The sequence below is a fragment of the Artemia franciscana genome, chromosome 6, assembly GCF_032884065.1.
Source record: "Artemia franciscana chromosome 6, ASM3288406v1, whole genome shotgun sequence".
NCBI lineage: Eukaryota > Metazoa > Arthropoda > Branchiopoda > Anostraca > Artemiidae > Artemia > Artemia franciscana.
Genome location: NC_088868.1, coordinates 16,272,259 through 16,289,872, shown reverse-complemented (window position 1 = coordinate 16,289,872; position 17,614 = coordinate 16,272,259). Strand labels below are relative to the sequence as shown.

General features: G+C 35.6%; 1 protein-coding gene across 2 annotated transcripts in view; it reads left to right on the top strand.

Moving 5' to 3' along the window:
• Window positions 1–17,614, top strand: part of LOC136028110 (neuralized-like protein 2) — a 40,084-nt gene that overhangs the window by 4,912 nt on the left and 17,558 nt on the right. The window contains exons 2-4 of one of the 2 annotated variants that reach the window (XM_065705742.1): window positions 6,254–6,592; window positions 7,727–7,974; window positions 16,779–17,037. In XM_065705742.1, the coding sequence (XP_065561814.1) occupies window positions 6,267–6,592; window positions 7,727–7,974; window positions 16,779–16,900 (696 nt within the window). In that variant the 5' untranslated portion in view covers window positions 6,254–6,266 and the 3' untranslated portion in view covers window positions 16,901–17,037. Of the gene's footprint in view, window positions 1–6,253; window positions 6,593–7,726; window positions 7,975–16,778; window positions 17,038–17,614 lie in introns of those variants that run through there. The other variant, XM_065705743.1, reaches the window with a different exon arrangement.

The window sequence follows — 17,614 nt, the reverse complement described above, 5'->3', positions numbered from 1 at the left end:
AAATGAAATTATCTGAGCAGGGGGACATCCACTGATAGGTCTATTTCAATACTTGAGTAGTACCAGGTATGGATTACTCTTGCCCTCATTTGATTTCATTAGTAGTCTTTTTGCGGTTTCCACAGCCTTTTTGCTCATGCTGTTTGATTGGGGATAGTTTGGGCTTGAGGTTGAGTGGATGATTCTCCAGTTGATCATTAACTGCTCAAATTCCTTTGCACCAAACTGAAGTCAGTTGTGAGTCACTCAGGTATCCCATGTCAGACAAAATGAGATTTCACCTTGTTAATAACTGGCCATGGTGTTGATCAGGCAATCTAATTCAATGAATCAACTCATGTAATCAACAGGAACCATGTAATCTTGCCCATTCAGCAGGAACAGATCAGTGCCTACATACTGAAAGGGATAGTCTGGTATTTTGCTTAATATAATTGTTTCCTTTTGTTGGCTCGAGGCAAACTTTGCACATACCTTGCATTGGCTGACGGAATTTTTCTATGTCTTGTGTAATGTCTGGCCGGAATACAGATGTTCTGGCCCTCTCTTTGGTCTTCCCTGCTTCTAGATGAGAAGCCTCAAGATGCCCTCATGCATCTTGGGATAACTATTTGTTCCCCTTTTATGACAAGTCTGTTGAGTTTGGCTTATTCTTGGCAGTAATTCCAGAATGATTTGTGTCTGGGTCTTTCTTACCAATCTATTAAAGTCTTTGAATGGCAAAATGCTGGCCTTGGCACCAGTGTCTATCTTGAATCCAAGTTCACTATCCTGCTCTACCAGTCTTGTCAGCACATGAGGCTTTTCCACCTCTTCTTCTTTGGAGATGGGCTCAATCATGAATTGCATCCCTTCTTCTGCCATATTTCTTGTTTCAAGTTTTTGTACTGCCTTGCTTTTGCACTTTTTGGGAAAATGGTTTATCTTCCTGCACTTGCTGCACTGCTTCCCTATAGCTGTGCACTTGTGATTTCTAGAGTACAAACCACCACAGAAATAGTATGTAGGGGAGTTTCTCTGCCTTTGAACCATTTCCAGTTCTTGTTTGATTCAAATCTGCACATGTTTGTTTACCATCAGTGCTTGGGTCTCTTGAACATTTTCTATTGCATGCCTGCACTCAATTGTTCTAGCCAAAGTAAGTGCTGCTCCCTTGCTGAGGAGCTGCTTGACGATTTTTACATTTTTTACTCCAAAGATCAATCTATCTTGAACTAGCTGGTCTTCCAGAGTGTCAAATTCACAGTCATTTGCGAGTATTTTCAATTGGGTGACATGCAGCTCAATAGTCTCTCCTTCACTTCGATTTCATTGATGAAAGATATATCTGGCAAAATAATGTTTGTACTTGGCTGGATATAGTTCTCAAATTTATCCAAATATACTTTTGGCTTATTTTGTTCCATGTCAGTTAAGGTACATGTGGAGAATACAAGTTGTCCCTTTTCTCCAGTCTAGATTAGTAGATATATACGTTTAACTGCATCTGGTTTTCTACTTATAGGACCTGAGAACATAGTTCACAGTGCCTTCTGAATTTCCTCCATTCTGACTTGGGATTGAGGCTCAACGAATTGATTGATGAGGCTAGTGTGCTATCCATGCTGATTTCTGAACTTCTGCTTCTGACACTATGCAATAAACTCTTCGTTTGGCTAGTGATACATCAGTTAGTAGGTACATATATTAGACCCAGTCAGCTAGAACATAAAAATAAACATAAACGAAACTTCTTGAGTAAACAAAATAATCATTCCATTTCAGTAGGTACACTAGAATTTTACCACAAAAGTAGTGAAGACACTTGAGAAATCTAAAAAAAATGCCTTTGAGCAATTTTACATAAAGCGAAGTTATATTAACAGGAAAATAGCTGAAAGTGGAACAAATTCTCAAAAAGTATGGAAAGTTGTTAATTCCATACTACACCCCTGCAGATCCCTGCCTGAGCTCTCATTGACGCTAATTGTAAATGGGGTAACTGTATTGGGACCAGGAAACGTTGCAAATGCTTTGGGGGCCTTTTTTGTGGAGGTGGGCAATAAGCTAGCAGATTCAGTGGGAAATCCTGCAAAGGGTTTTAAGGATTACATTGGTTCAGCATGCACTAAATCAGCATTTGCACTTGTCTATCCTTCTGAAATTTTGCTATTCACACGAAATTTAAGAGGCAATTTGGCTTCTGCGTTCAACCAAGTACACACTGAAATGCTAAAAGCAGTTGCCCTGTCAATCCTAGAACCTCTTTCTTGCTTAATGAATGTGTCCTTGCAAAAGGATACTTTCCCAGAACTACTAATAAAAGATAGAATAATTCAACGACTAAAGGATGTTCTTGAGTAGATCTAGTTAATTAAAGATGTATTTCCATTATTTCAGTTTTCAAAAGTTTTTGAAAAACTTTTGCTATAGTAACTGCTCTTATTTCTTGAGAAGAAATGGTTCCTAACTAACCGCCAGTTTGGGTTCAGACAAGGGCACTCCACCAAAGATGTGCTATTTGGATTGAACTTATGGATAAATAAATATCTGGATTCTGAGTCTACTACCTGTAGCAGCTCTTTTTGATATCAGAAAAGCTTTTGATAGTATTCCAGCATTCAATCTTTCTCAGGAAATTAGAACGTATAAGAATGAGAGGCATTGCTTTGGATTGGCTTGGATTTTATCTGAAGGACCTCAGGATTTATATGGGAAAAGACCATGAAAATGATGTAATTGTCAACTGTGGTGTCCCTCAGGGCTCAATATTAGGACCCCTGCTGTTCCTGATCCATGTTAACAACTTATATTGAGTACTAGACATAGCACACAAAAATCTCTGCAGCTGTAATCTTTGTTATGGTGAAAATTCTTTCCAACCCAAAGATGAGGAAAATAATCTTCTGGCTTTGCTGATGATGCCATGCTTGGATGCTGAGAAACAGGCAAGACAATGGTCATGTCCAAGCTGAGGAACGTTCTGGAGGAGGTGTATCTCTGGATGGATGCTAACTGACTTGTTATTAATGTTGAATAATCATGTGGTTTACTGATTTCCCAGTTCAGGGATATTCATCCACAGATATGCAGTATCCAAACCTACAGAAGGGTGATAAGTTGTCCAAACAAGCACTTTGCAGAATATCTGGCGATCCTCCTTGATGAAAACTTGTAGTTAAGCTGAAGCTATCCTGGAAGCTATTTCAGAAAATACAAGTCCTCCAGTAACATGCTCTTACAAAACCCAGTTTGAAGTATTGTGCTATGATTTTTCAATTGACTTTTAAATCTCACTTGTGGAACCTGAATTTGATCCACAACATAGTCTGATATTAATTTGAAGAAAATAAGGAGTACTAATTAGTGGAATCACTACATCAACTATCCTGTTTGACTTCTGTTTATAAGTTTCTGTCTGGTGAACTGCCATCTTCATTTAAGACAATATTTCAACCTATTTCTGACCAGCATAATCAGAATACCCCTTCATCTTCAAACTTGCACATACCCATCATCCATCTGTGTGATCAGATTTAGCTCCAAATATAATATGTCCATGGACATGGTTTTTGACCCTAGTGGAGCTGAGAGGTAAAAAGGTCCCTTGTGTCACTTAAAAAGAGTAAAAGATCATTTGCTAGCATTACAAAAATAGCTAATGTTTTCTTTTTCTTTCTTTATTTTTTTATCATGGGTTGGTTTCCCCTTGTTAATTTTTTTTGTTTATGGGATGTATAATTGTGTCAGGCCCATCACATATAGGGAGAGGGGAAGGGGACGCCCCTCCCCCCCAATGTTTTTAGTCACTCTCAATGTTTAAAAAAAGAAGTTGGTAAAATCGGGGTGCTTCACGTTCCAATTGTTTTGATGCTGCTAAAATTCTGTGTTTGGTTCAATAGAAACCATGAAAATACTGACATGTCATCTACAAAAATTTCGAACTTGGTCAGTAAACGCAGCAGTTTTACCAACTCCTGCCATGATTTTACAGATGGTGCCACAATTTGCCATTTGGTTAAATAAACAGCATTAAAATAGTGAAATGATGTGTAAGAAAATCTGGATCTTGCTTAGTAAATGCAGTGATTTTTATGTATTGTATTTGAAAGGGACATTATGCTAATTTTTGACAAAAATAGTCAGTAAAAATGGCCTGCTAGTCGGTAAAATCTCTTTCTCCGTCCTCTGGACATTTTGGCTAGTAATGACCCTGATTGTGTTCTAAGAGTAGGAGTGATGGCCAATCTGAGTATTTATATTTTAAAATGTAAATATTGTGGCTCTAGGCACCCAGGAATGGATTGAGATGTTTTTAATTATGTGACATTTATTGTTTTTTGTTTTGTTAATAAACCCATAGTAAAACAAGGGGACCTTTGTGCTATTTGATTGTGAAATCTCAATTAACAAAATTGTTAAGGCTTTGACTTATTCCTCCTCCTTTTTACTATTAACAGTTTGTATCGCTTGATAAAAATAAAGATAAATACATATACAAAAAACTTGTTCACAAAATGCTAAGATATGATACTTACTAATTCTAGATGCATAAGGATTCAGAAATTGGATTCTTTGTTCTAGTCATAAAATTATGTACCCGAAATTAGTGAAGACAGATTATAGAAACGGATAAACAGCAGAATACAAGAAGTTAATTGTCTCATTTAAAATAAATCTTTCTACAACTACAACTGATAAACTTACAGGGAAATCTGCTGTCTACTTTTATGGGACTCCATCTGCATGCTTGATGAAAAAAATGTGTCTTTAATCCAACTTATGGTCATCCTTGTATTTTTTTTTATGCATTTTTGTCAAACTTTCGTTATGAAATTTTTATGTAGGACTGTATAAGTCCTTCTATTTCTCTGTAAGTGTAGGACTGTTATGACAATTTTAATAATATTAAAAAAAAACTCTAGAAAAGGAGATTTATTTTAGCAGATTTAAAACTTTGCTATCAATGTTGCAATGGATGACGTCTTCCTAAAACTGTCTTGATCCTAGGACAAAAACTCGTAAAAGCAGAAAATTTATCTGCTCTGTCTTTGTAGACGAAATATTTTGTGGCTGCAAAGTACATACAACTCGATGTACAACTCTGTGATATAAAGCAGCTATTCTTGTTTTAGCTTATTGTAGTGCTCATTAATTCTTAATCTTATTCTCTAATAAGATTTTTTTTATTGTTACTTAGATGAATTTTTAATGTTAATAATAGATCCTCAGTTAGCCATCTTTATGGATCTTCTGGTTTCTTCTCTGTTCATCAACATCATTTTATTGCCATTTCTAATATTTGCCACAATTATGTCTTTGGACAACTTTCACTAAATTTCCCAAGATTATTCCCGACAAATTCACAATTCCACAATTACCCAACATCTCATAGTTCTGATTTCTCTTTTGAAATTAGGCCAAAAGTGCGAGCGGGATTTAGTGTGCGTCATATTGGCCCAAAAGTTTGGAATTTAATCTCAATAGCCGTGAGAAATTGTAATGATAAAAAATACATTTCTGAAGTTATTAAGAAATCATGTTGCTAGTCTCCCATAATATTTTTCGTTGTGAGTGTTGAAGTTTGATTTCCTTAAAAAGTGCACATTAGTTTAAGCCGAATTAATGACGGTTATTTCTTTGGTTTGTGTTTTTTTTTTTTGTGATATACCACGCGCTTAAGTATGCCATTAGGCATTTGTGCTGTTTGTTTATATGGTTTAATTCTTTTTATAAATAAACATTTATCTATCTATCTACTCTGTTTTTCATTTTAATTTGCACAGGGTAAAGTAAAAAAGATCACATTTCTCACTGTTGTACTTGTTTCTAATTGCAAAGTTTCTGGGTCTAAAAGATTTTCTAGATAAGCTTTCAAAAATAGTTCCTAGGAGGCAGATGAAATTTTAAGCTAATTTCAATGCAGCTGGGGAAGCTCATCACTAGTACTTGGTTATTTGGGTTTTTGTTCTTTTGGTCACAAGGGAAATCTATTGCCTGTTCTTTCTCTTCTTTATCTTAGTGAATATTCTCAAAACCTTTCCTATGAGTTGTTTTTATGCTCTTTTGTATTTTTCTTTATACAAATTTTAAGTATTGTTTATTGACTGTTGATTTTTTTTTAACTTTGGTACTATATTCTGTTTTGAATTTTTTTCTAAGCTATGAATTATAGGCTATTGAAAGTCTCTGTGCTCTTGTTAATAGTATAAATATAACTTTCTGGGACCTTGCTTTGCAACTTTTATCCAATTTTGCTATTCTTTCTTTTTAGAAAAACAATAGTCATGGATTCAAAGATGAAAAGGTTCCACTTGCAGCATGGGAAGAATATTTCAATTGATGAGAGTCGGACAGTTGCCACTAGATCTTCTAGTTTTGCAGACGCAATAGTATTTAGCAGTAATCCATTGTTGCCAAATGAGCAATTTGTTGTACAAATACTTCAAACTGAAAGAGGATGGAGTGGTCACTTGAGAATCGGACTTACACAAATTGACCCTTCTACAATTTCTTCACTGCCACAATTTGCAATGCCAAACTTAGTTCAACGTGGAAGAACTTGGATATGTGCTCTGTCAAAGTTGCACAGCAGCTTAACAAATATGGTCAGGTGAAATATGTTCATACATGTTTTGTCAAATTTTTTCATGTCAATAGTTTTATTGACCTTTTATGTCAAAAAAGAATGCAAGCAAACTTAAACATTGTCCTAAAAGCAGGATAGTACTTTTTGTAGCGTCTTAGAAATTACTTTGCATTCCAGGTTCAGTCCTTCTTTGAAGTGCTCAAAGACTCGATTGACTTTTATAAATATCACTCCGGGCAAATGGAATTTGGCGATCTCCGTTTTTGAAGACTAATGGAGATTAAAAGTTCAACTAATGACATTATAATGTATGAGATTGATTTTCATTTTTTAGGACTTAGTGCACAAAATTTGCCAAAAATTTTGATTGTAGGTTTTTTTTATTGATTTCAAAACTGAGAACTATTGTGAATGTCCACTTTAATAACAATACAAATTCCACTCTTGCCTTCGCCTCTGTTGACTAACATCATGGAACTGTTCTGCTATTTGATATGGATTTTCATATATATTACAAATAGTTTTGTAATGCAGAGTATACAGTTAATTTACTATTTATAAAGACTTTGGAGAGGAATTTTATGGCGCTGGATTCAGGATCCTTTGTCCGAGAGGACACAGGTTCGAATCCCAGTGTACCCAATTGTTTAGTTTGGGACGGGAGTCAGTGGCGCGACTCTGTAAGCTTAGCCAGAGTCGACCCACCTCTAAATGGGTACCTGGAGAAATCTGGGGAAGGTAAACAAGAAGGGTGCGCGAAAGCACAGGATGGTTGGCCCCCAACCCCCCGTTGCACTTCCTGGCTGAAGGGCCAAGAAACGGATATCAGCACCGTTGGTAGGGACTGTAAAGTCTAATCCCGTATCCTTTATCTTTTTTACCTTAATAGCATTTTGTATGCCTCTGTATAATATCTTTTTGATGCCACTAATTGTCATGAAGCTATGAGGTGAAATAAATCTTTGGTTGATCTAATCGTCTGAATAAATCTTTGTGTGAGAAACTAAGATTCAATCAACTGAAATTGAAATTTTGCCTGGGGATTTGATTAACTCATCGGGTTCTTGGCTATTAGTTGTCATTTTAGGTTTTTTCCTTCAATAGGTCGTTTTAGTATCTTCAGTCCTGTTTTATTAAAATTTAACTTATTTTTTTTAGCAGTTTCACTGAAAGCACACTACCTACTGAAGTTGGAGGTTATTTGGGAGTCCGTTTTGTTCCGTGTAATGATCACACTGCCGAAATGAAAATCAGTGTAAATGGGCGAGATTTGAGATACTGTACTGCTGAAACACTCTATGATGGACCCTTATCTGGTGAAATACCTTATCAAGATGGACCTATTTATGCTGTGTTCGATGTATATGGAACAACTAAAGCAATTGGTGTGGTTCAAATATCGTACTGTAAGTTTTTTTTTGTATGTTTTTCTTGTCGAATGAAGAATCATGTCATAGTAATGCGGGCTGTTTCTTTCTAATAAAATAAAAAGTAAATAGGATTCATTCAAGCTAAATTTTTAGTAATTCTTATTTATACGTTACAAACATGATAAAATATCCTTACTGAAGGTTCTGCTATGACTGGATTACTACTACTAATAACTCTCTGCAGCACCAAGCAGAATGAGGCCAACACAGCTACTCACGCTCCTCCTTCATCCCAATCTATTCAAAACCTCCCGCTTTATCCCCTCCCAGAGAGTTCCCATTTCCTTTAAGACCTGCTTTCTGTTTAACCCGAGACGGTTGGCCAAAAAGGACAATCTCTGGCAATCTATCATCTGCAGAACGTGCCCTAGCCATCTCAACCTTCCTTTCATTATAGCCCTAGAAAGTGGGATTGAACCACATTTTTCGTAGAGCCTACTATTCGAAATACGGTCAGTCACCTGGGTACCCAGAACAATCCGTAGGCAATTTCTCTGCAAAACATCTAGCAAATCTTCATCCGCTTTTCGGAGCGCCCATGCTTCAGAGCATACTTGACAACCGTCAACACTGTAGCTTCCAATCTTCTAGTCTTGGCTTGCAGACTCATCTTTCTATTTTTCCAAACTTTTTTAACTGTGAAAAAAAAAAACACCCTGAGCCTTAGCTATTCTACTTTTAATATCTTCACTGCTCCAACCGTCTTTACTAATAATACTACCAAGGTAATTGAAGCTGCCCACCTGATCAATCTTTTCGTTGCCCAATGTCACCTTTTCATCTTCACTTATTCCTAGCCGTAGTGACTTTGTCTTCTTAACATTAATTTTGAACCTGATCTAGCACCCTGAACTCGCAAAACCTCTAACAATTCATTCCATTTTATTCGCTCTTTGATCTAATATGCTTAAATCATCAACGTAATCTAAACCCAGGAGCGTGTTTCCTCTCCATTTGATTCCGTGGTCTCCAATATCCTCTCCTGTGCTCCTTAAGACAAAGTCCATCAAAATGGACTGGATTCACGAATATCAATTCGAATTCTTTATTTGTCGATCACTATGAAATATGATTTCAAGTGTTTAGGGTTTTCTTAAATATTTTGGGCTTGACATTGAGTAAAATAAAAACCCTTTTCTATAGCCAACAATGAGACAAAAAGGTATCACGTTCAATGGTTTATTTAGTAATCAAGCAAAACAACTATTAGGCTATATTCGGGAAGAGAATGAAAAGGACATCGAGTCGTATGTTCTTCTAATTCATAGCTCAGTAATGAAAATTGTTCCAGATTTTTGATGAGATCACCCCTCCCTTCATGCATTGGTACCATGCTTTGGTTTTATAATGGTCATTGAAAATATACCTTTGTTATTATAGGATGATTTTCGTCCTCAAACTGAAACCCCGTATATTTTCAGACTTTTAAAAATTAAACAGAATAGCAAAAGGAAGCAAACTTAAAATTCACAATCCAGCTGTCCACCAAATAACCCTCTTTCTATCGATGTTTACAATTCAACTGAACAGAAACTTTTTCAATTAAAATTCTTTACCACAACTTACGAGAGTAACATCTGATGAAGTGGTATAACCTTATGAACACGATGCTTTTACTAACACAGGAAGGAAGGTCTATAGTTCAATGATCTCTGCCTAGTTGCTAATGGGTAGTAAATAATTCAGACGAAGACGTTGGAAAGTAGTGAGAAAAAATTATTTTAAGTAAAGTAAAAGTGATAGTCACTAACGGTGAATATTCACTAGTGACAAATCATTAGGGTAGCAATCCTCGGTGAAAAGTGATTTTCGGGGAGATGTTGGGTTTCGGAAAACCTATTTTTTTTTCGGGAAGCTACAGATTTTCAGAGAAATATCCAAAAATTCTGAGATAGTGGAAGCATTGGTGTTCTTTGACAAAATCTGTCGACAAATTTCACTAAACCATGACAACTACTGAGTAACATTGTTACCAGGTTATACCGCCTACATCGGATATAAACTATATCGCGCGAGAATGGGCCCAAAACTTTTTTTCTGATCACCTAAGACTCGTGATATTTTCTTTCTGTCCAGTCACTTGCCTTTCAATATTTTTGATCATTCTCGACCAAGAAACTCGGTATGCACAAAAACGGAACCTCATATTTCGTCTATCCAATCACACGTCAAAATGTCATTCATAAGTTTCTTGTCTAAGTGAACCCTTATACTCAAAATTAGTTTTGGCTGCGTTAATTTTGACGCCCCAAAACGGGCCAATTTTTTTTCTATTGACTATCTTATTTATGGAACTCATGCAATAAACTTTAAATAGAACAACCGCCCAGGGAAAGCACAATGCATCTGATAACAGACGGCTGCCCTTTGCCTCTCACCCAATTACTCAATCAATTAAAAAGCAAAAAAATACTCTCTCTCATCATATCTTGTTCAAAAAAAGAAGAAAACTGAAAAAATCTAAATAAATTAAATCCTCCCCTAAAAAAACTTAAATTCATAAACAAATGAATTCACTATATTTTTTCACTTAAAAAACAATTATTCAATCTTTTTTTGAACAAGCCAGTGTGTTCAGCCTTCGTAATGCTAGTTGCTAAACCATTCCAAATAACCAGAGTTAAATAACGGATCGTAAAGCCGGAATGTTTGGTGTCTCGATATTCGAGTATAAAATTATCTACATCCATCGTTTCATATGCGTTGAGGGTACTATTAAAACGAAGAGACTGACTAAAAACTGAAGGGCATACATTATTCCAACATTGATAAGCGAAAATTGCAGCTTGGAAATATCAAACTTATTCAACATTAGGTACTCTCAATCGCTTAAAACAAGACAATGTGTCATTGGCGTTCTCTGCATAATTACCCAACAAACGAGGCGCTTTATTCTGTTAAATTTGCACTCTTCAGAAACTCGTATAAAAATTACTTGACCAAATGACTCAACCATAAGAAATGTACGGGCTCACAATGTTAAAACTGTAAAAAATGGTAAAAGTAAAAAATTGGTAGAAAGTTAAAAGTGCCGATAGCGGTAAAACTTTTTTCAATCTATTTATCCCTCCCAACCCTCTTGCAACTTTTGCTGCGACTAGATCCCTGTGCTTTTTCCAAGTTTCGTCTCTGATAGGTTTGCAATTTACAAGGCATGGAGACAGGCAGTGGCGTAGCTCCAGCATTTATGGGGGGGAGGGCAAAAGGGAGTCCACCTCCGGATAGTCAATGGACACGGGCCATTGAATATTAAAGTGCATATCCCCCGTTCATTTCTTTCAACTCCCCTACACATCATTGAAGACAAAATCTTGAAGTTGAACTACGTACTACTCCAACAGCCCCATGCACCGCGTCATTCAGTTGCAGATGATTTGAAAATCACGTCTTAGCAAATCGAAAAGTACACCCTTTAAATTAGCCTTTTTCAAACCTTGAACAGGAAAATTGCAACCCTCCTTATTGAACAACAAGAAAAAATAGCTTTTTTTTTTAAATAGCTTTTTTTAAAAAACATACATATTTTGTTTTGATTCACTTAATCCTGCTTGCAGCATACATTTCGTTCAGAATGCTGATGCAGAGATAAATGTTACAGAAATAGCGCTGGCGTTACGTGAAATACGACTAGTAACAGTAATAATCCTCAGCACATTTATATCAATTCATTTTTGGAGATCGTTTGAAAAATATTTAGAAAAGTGAAAATAACAAGAAGTCAGCTTGGTCTTGTACATAGAGGCAGTTCAAACATTTCTTGGGTAGTACGTTAATCCGAAACGCAAGGAATGTGATGTTATCAGCGCTCACTAGGCGTTTTAATTACAAATAAGAGAATTTGGAGCTATATTGGAGTTCTGATTTAAATATTTGGAGTAGAAAATTAAAGCAATTAAATAATTCCTGGAGCTGGCCCATCCCCTCTACTAACTTGTATGACTAAATCACAACCATACGTATTTAAAGATAGTTACGACAGTAGGAATACTGTTATAAAAAGCACTAAGTTTTATCTTCATTTTGGATGATTTTTTCATGTTCTTCAATGAAAAAAAAAAAAAAAAACTATCGTCTTCAATGATTTTTTGTTTTCCAGTGACATAGGAACTATAGTACATTTTCGCATTTTTTCCATTAACTAGGTTTACCTATTTACTTGATGATAAGACTTTGAAGGCGGTATATCTGTATAAATACTAATGTGGAACATATCAGCAAGTGTTATCAACTCCTGCTTTTCGTGTCTTTTTTTATATTAAAAATAAGGATGGACTAATTAAAAATATATATATATAATGAAAAAAGAAATCACCAATGCAACAGCACAAACACATAAAAAAAAGAAAAAAAGAAAGAAGACAGAAGGAGAAAAGGAAGACTGTTTTCCTACAGTAGTAATTAATATAGATCTGTACTTGAATGAGGCCTTAACCCTACTCATCCATACAATTACATAGGTCAAACAGCATAGCCATACACAATCAACCATAAAGAGTAATCCATGGACAGGCAGTCGTGTCGTAAGTATAAGTCGTCATTTACCAAATATTAAAAACAGTAAAAAAAAGACAAATAATTCAGAGGCAACAACCCAACACAAGGGCTTATCAGGAGTAAAGACCGAAAGTAAAGACCGAAGTTGAAACTTAAATCGAGCAACAGTTTAACCGAGCAACAGTTTTGTAGTTACTAATTTTTCTAATTTTTAATAAAAAGTTACTAATTTTTTGTTAGTAATTTTTCACCAAATTATTAGGGGGTCAGCTGCCCCCCCCCAACGACGCCACTGGAGACAGGGTCCGATAGGCCTGAACGAAAACTAAATTTTTTGAGGGTCGGTTGTATCTATGTATATCCGACACCTGAAATTGAGTCAATCGTTTTCTTTTCTCAGATTGACTTAGAATTAGAGAGCATGTAGATAAAAATAAGGTGACCTCAAAGACAATAAAAGTTATGTTTGTGGTAATTTGTGTTCGTTTTAAGTTTGATTCAGCTATTCATTTTAATTCTTATTCGCTTTAAGATTCGTTTATTTATCTGTAGCTGTGTATTATCTTTCTATTTCATGTGATTGTTTAGTTTCTTTTTTGTTTGTTTTTTAAGTTTTAATTATTGTAGGATATTATTTCTGCACGTCTTGGGCTTTAATATGGCTATTTATTTCCCTTTGAAAATTTTAATTTCGGAATTTTTTTTTTCAAATTAGTGTCGGAACAAGAGTGAATCTCTAATGCGTTAATATAGAGTAGTGCTTTTTCGGTGTCACTTTCGAATCTGAAGTCTAGATCTTTGATATTCCCGTATTTAGTATATTGTTTGGTCGAATATTCAGTAAAAATACTCAAGATGCTTTTCTCACTTGTGTTTTTTGTCAAATTTAACTAATACCTGTTTTCTATTGATGAAATTCAATGCTTTAAGTTGAGTCTACTTCTTAAACTAAATTACGCTCACACAAGAAAATTGATCTATTAAGACCTTTTTTTCTTGTTCAGGCTTCATAGAAGATCGCTATTGTTAACTGTTTTTTTTTTCCATGGGATATCTAGGTCTTACTGAACATCTTAAAAATAAAACAAATCGATACGCCTTGAATGGTGTCCCTCAGAAATGGACAGAGTATGTTCTCTTCATTTACAGTAAGAAGATGTCGTTATTGTTACGCTTAAATGCCGTATGCGACAATTTTAAACTTCTTAAATCATTGTCAAAAATCGTTGCTGAGTTGCATTCGACGGGAGGATCAGCAGCGCAATTTATGTTCAATCAAAGTTCAATTTTCTTAATTTCAGTTATCCACCTGACCCTCCTCTTGAGAACAACTTAGCCAATGCTTTTTGGTAATTACTTCAGATGTTTGAAATTGACAGATAGGACCTTAAGGCGTAACAGCGACGATATATCCTGTCGCATTATTTTTTAGGATATATCCTGTCGCAGGATATAAAATTCTTTCGCAATGCGACAGGATATATCCTGTCGCATTATTTTCGCATTGTCGCATTGTTTTTGTTTAGTAAAATTAGATATAAGTACTTATTTAGATAACAGGACCATAAAGAAGAAGGTTCTCCTCAAGTAAGTTCTTTTCCGTTTTAAAATAGGTAATATAACTTAAGACTTTATTATAATGTATTTAAGAGCAGTCTAAAGAGTCATAACTTACTAGTTGGTATTAATCTGCTATTAATTGTTGACTACTAAATTTATTGCACTAACGTTTTTCTTAGTCAGGGTGCTTAGGGGAATAGATCCCTTTCCTTCTGTAAACGCCGATGTCTGGCCCCTAACAGCACCAAAGATTTTTTTATTCAAAAATGTGTGCTTGTTTTTATTTAAATTTAATGTAAAAGCACCACTGCAATCATCATTTTTGCGGATGGAGTCAGGCAGCCATGTCATGTACGGAAGAATTATTTCCGTTCGTTTTAAGTTTTAAAGTTACTCCTTACTTTCAGCTGAAAAACTTATTTTAAACAAAATTTAATCTCTGATTGTTTTTCAAACAATTCGTTGTAACGAACTATAGTAAGGAGCGACCCGGCTCAATAGTAACCGAAACTCTAAAAAATGGAATTTTGATACCAGTAGTTATATCAAAAGAATCGAATTTTTACGCTGATCCTAAATATATAAGTTTCATCAAGTTTGTTTTTACTCATCAAAAGTTACGAGCCTGAGAAAATTTGCCTTGTTTTAGAAGATTGGGGGAAACACCCCCTAAAGGTCAAAGAATCTTAACGAAAATCACATCATGAGACTCAGAGTATCAGAGATCCCTACTATAGAAATTTGAAGCTCCTGTCTACAAAAATGTAGAATTTTGTATTTTTGCCAGGAGACAGATCACGGATGCGTGTTTATTTGTTGTTTTTTTTTCTTTTCCCCAGGGGTGATCGTATCGACCCAGCGGTCCTAGAATGTCGCGAGAGGCTCATTCTAACGGAAGTTAAAAGTTCTAGTAATAATTTGAACATATAAGTATAACAATAAGTAATTCATCGTTTAATATACGACTTTGAATTGTTCCAGGGCCACATGCCTACACTTCTACAGCCCCTAAGTGGCAAGGGGTTGGGTTCAGGGGTATAATTTTGTATGGAGCAGAGAGAAACAACTGCCCCTCCCAAACCTCAGTTAACTCCCACCCCCCGCGAACCCAGTTTGATCCCCCCCCCGCCCCAAGCTGAAATCAAGTTTTTCCATAAATTTTGTCAAAAGTAAGATAAGCCTGCATAATTCAAGCATACACAGAAACGGGTCAGTTTCTTTTAATACAACTTTTCTTTTTTATTACTATATGGCTCGCTTTTCAGTTTCCTCGGTCATTTCCCCTTGATTTCGGAAAATTGGCTCCAACTTTGCTCCTCCTCCCCCCCCGAAGATTTTGACAAAATTACTCCATTCATTGGAGCATGGATTTAGTAATCTACTAAGAATGTCGTTGTAATCCATATGCTGCATAACCTCTATTCCCTTTTCAATCAAAATGTTTGACAAAATACCTTCCCGGGACATGCTTTAAAAAATGAGAGCATCAGATTTGCAAAAATAGCGAATTATCTGAAAAGTAATCATATAGACGCGACAAAACGTGATTGAAAAAACAAAACAGAAAAACAAGCAGGAGTCGAACATAAGACACTCTAATTTGAAGTCCAGTGCTCTTCTGATAGAACCATGCCCCTAGCAATCTAATTTAATATGTTGGTGTTTGTAGGACCTTGATGCCTTGCTTATTAAGGGGACCTGGAGGGAACATAAGGGAAGTGTTCTTGCAAGCCTCTAGTTTAGGGTTTATTACAATTATACCGTTTTATACTTCCAGCATTTCCACTTATGAAGTGGCACCAAAAGTTTTGTTTGCAGTGCTATATCACACTTATTTATGGCAGAATTAATAAAAAAAAAGTACATAGATATTAGCGGTATTATTCAAATGAGCGATTAAACAACACTCTAAAAAGTTTTGGTAGCCCACTAGCCCTAGCTTTTCCACTTGAGGCATGGCAGCAAAAGTGCTAATTTTAGTGCCATTTGGAACTTGCAGATGGTGCAATTTTTAGGAAGAACTTAGATATGAATAACCTAAGCTATTAAAAATCTGTCTACGATATTCTGGTAGCCCGCTAGCCACACACCTTGGGAAACGACACAAAAAGTGCCATTGTTGGCGCCATATGACACTCGGAGATGGCGTAATTTATAAAAAGCACGTAAATGTGAAAAAGTAGCTGTTGAATGAGCGTTCAAGCGTCTTTCTGTGATGTTCTGGTAACCCGCTAGGTATGGAAAAAAGGGGAACAGATCAGTGCCATGCAATGAAATGATTTTCCTTATTGTTCAAGGAGGGGGACTATAATTTCCCTATTCAAGGTTTTTGACCATACTAACTCCAATGGTGCAATTTTCATTTTGATCTGACGCCATTTTCGAGGTGTTTCAGGCTTTCTTTTGAAATCACTATAAATTTCTTTTCGGTATAAACTTCTACTTTTAAGACGAATGGAAATAATAGTTACCATTTCTGAATCATTGTCAGACAGCAATCTTTTTTCACTAGGCAAGTTTTTTTCAATACGCATTTTTAAACGCTTGCTTACTATGGGCTGTGGTTCGCTCTTTACTAGGGGTCAGCCACTGCTGCAACCATGATATGTTAGAATTTCATACTCAAATGCAACTTCAATTGTCGTTTCTTTTGTCTTTTTTGTTCTTTGTTTCCATGCCAATAACCTTTTAAAAAATGGTTTAAAGCGTTGTTTTTCTTTTCACAGTTCCAAGTCTTCAAGATTTATGTCGGCAAGCTATTCTTCGGTCTATACAATCAACAGCAGTGAGTGCCCTTCCTTTGCCTAAGACCTTGAAGATGTATCTTCTCAATGACGGAGGAAACTAAACAGACTTACTAAATAGACAGTTATACGTCTTCAATTTGCGAAATCTTAAATTGTGAACTTTCAATACAATAGCCCCGGGAATAAAATAACGATGAACTTTGAAAATCATGTCTGTCTCTGGATATGTAACATAAAGGTAATTAGAGTGAGTCCCTAGTGCTTTCAGTTATTAGCAAAAATGTTATTACTTTTACTGCGTTCCAAAATAACAGATAATACGAAAATTTGTTTTGGAAACAAAAATTAAAAAACAAACTTCACGTCACATTAGAAGTAAATTAGGAAGTAAACGTGGTGACCTACTTAAGCATAAATACATAGTCAACGAAATGATTATATTAGTTTTATTGGAATCAGAGAAAGAGTGACAAATTATGGATGCAGCAACACCCAGATAAAAAGGGCTGTCCTAAATAAAGGGCTAAAGGGGTTATACTTTTCTATATATAATTGGTGCGTTTAGGCCCACTAATTAGGAATTAAAAAACGGAGCATTATTACGGGACTGAGGGGGGGGGGTATAGAATGTGAAAAAAAGTGCAATTTCCAGTCACCATTCTTCCAATGAGGGTCCTTTGGATGAAAATATTTATCCAACATATTTTTCATCAAAATCAAGTCAGAAGTTTAGATTTACATATTCAATGTATTTATCAGTTGAAAAAGTCATAGTCTGCATTGATTTCTTTGTATATTTTGTGGCTCATATGATC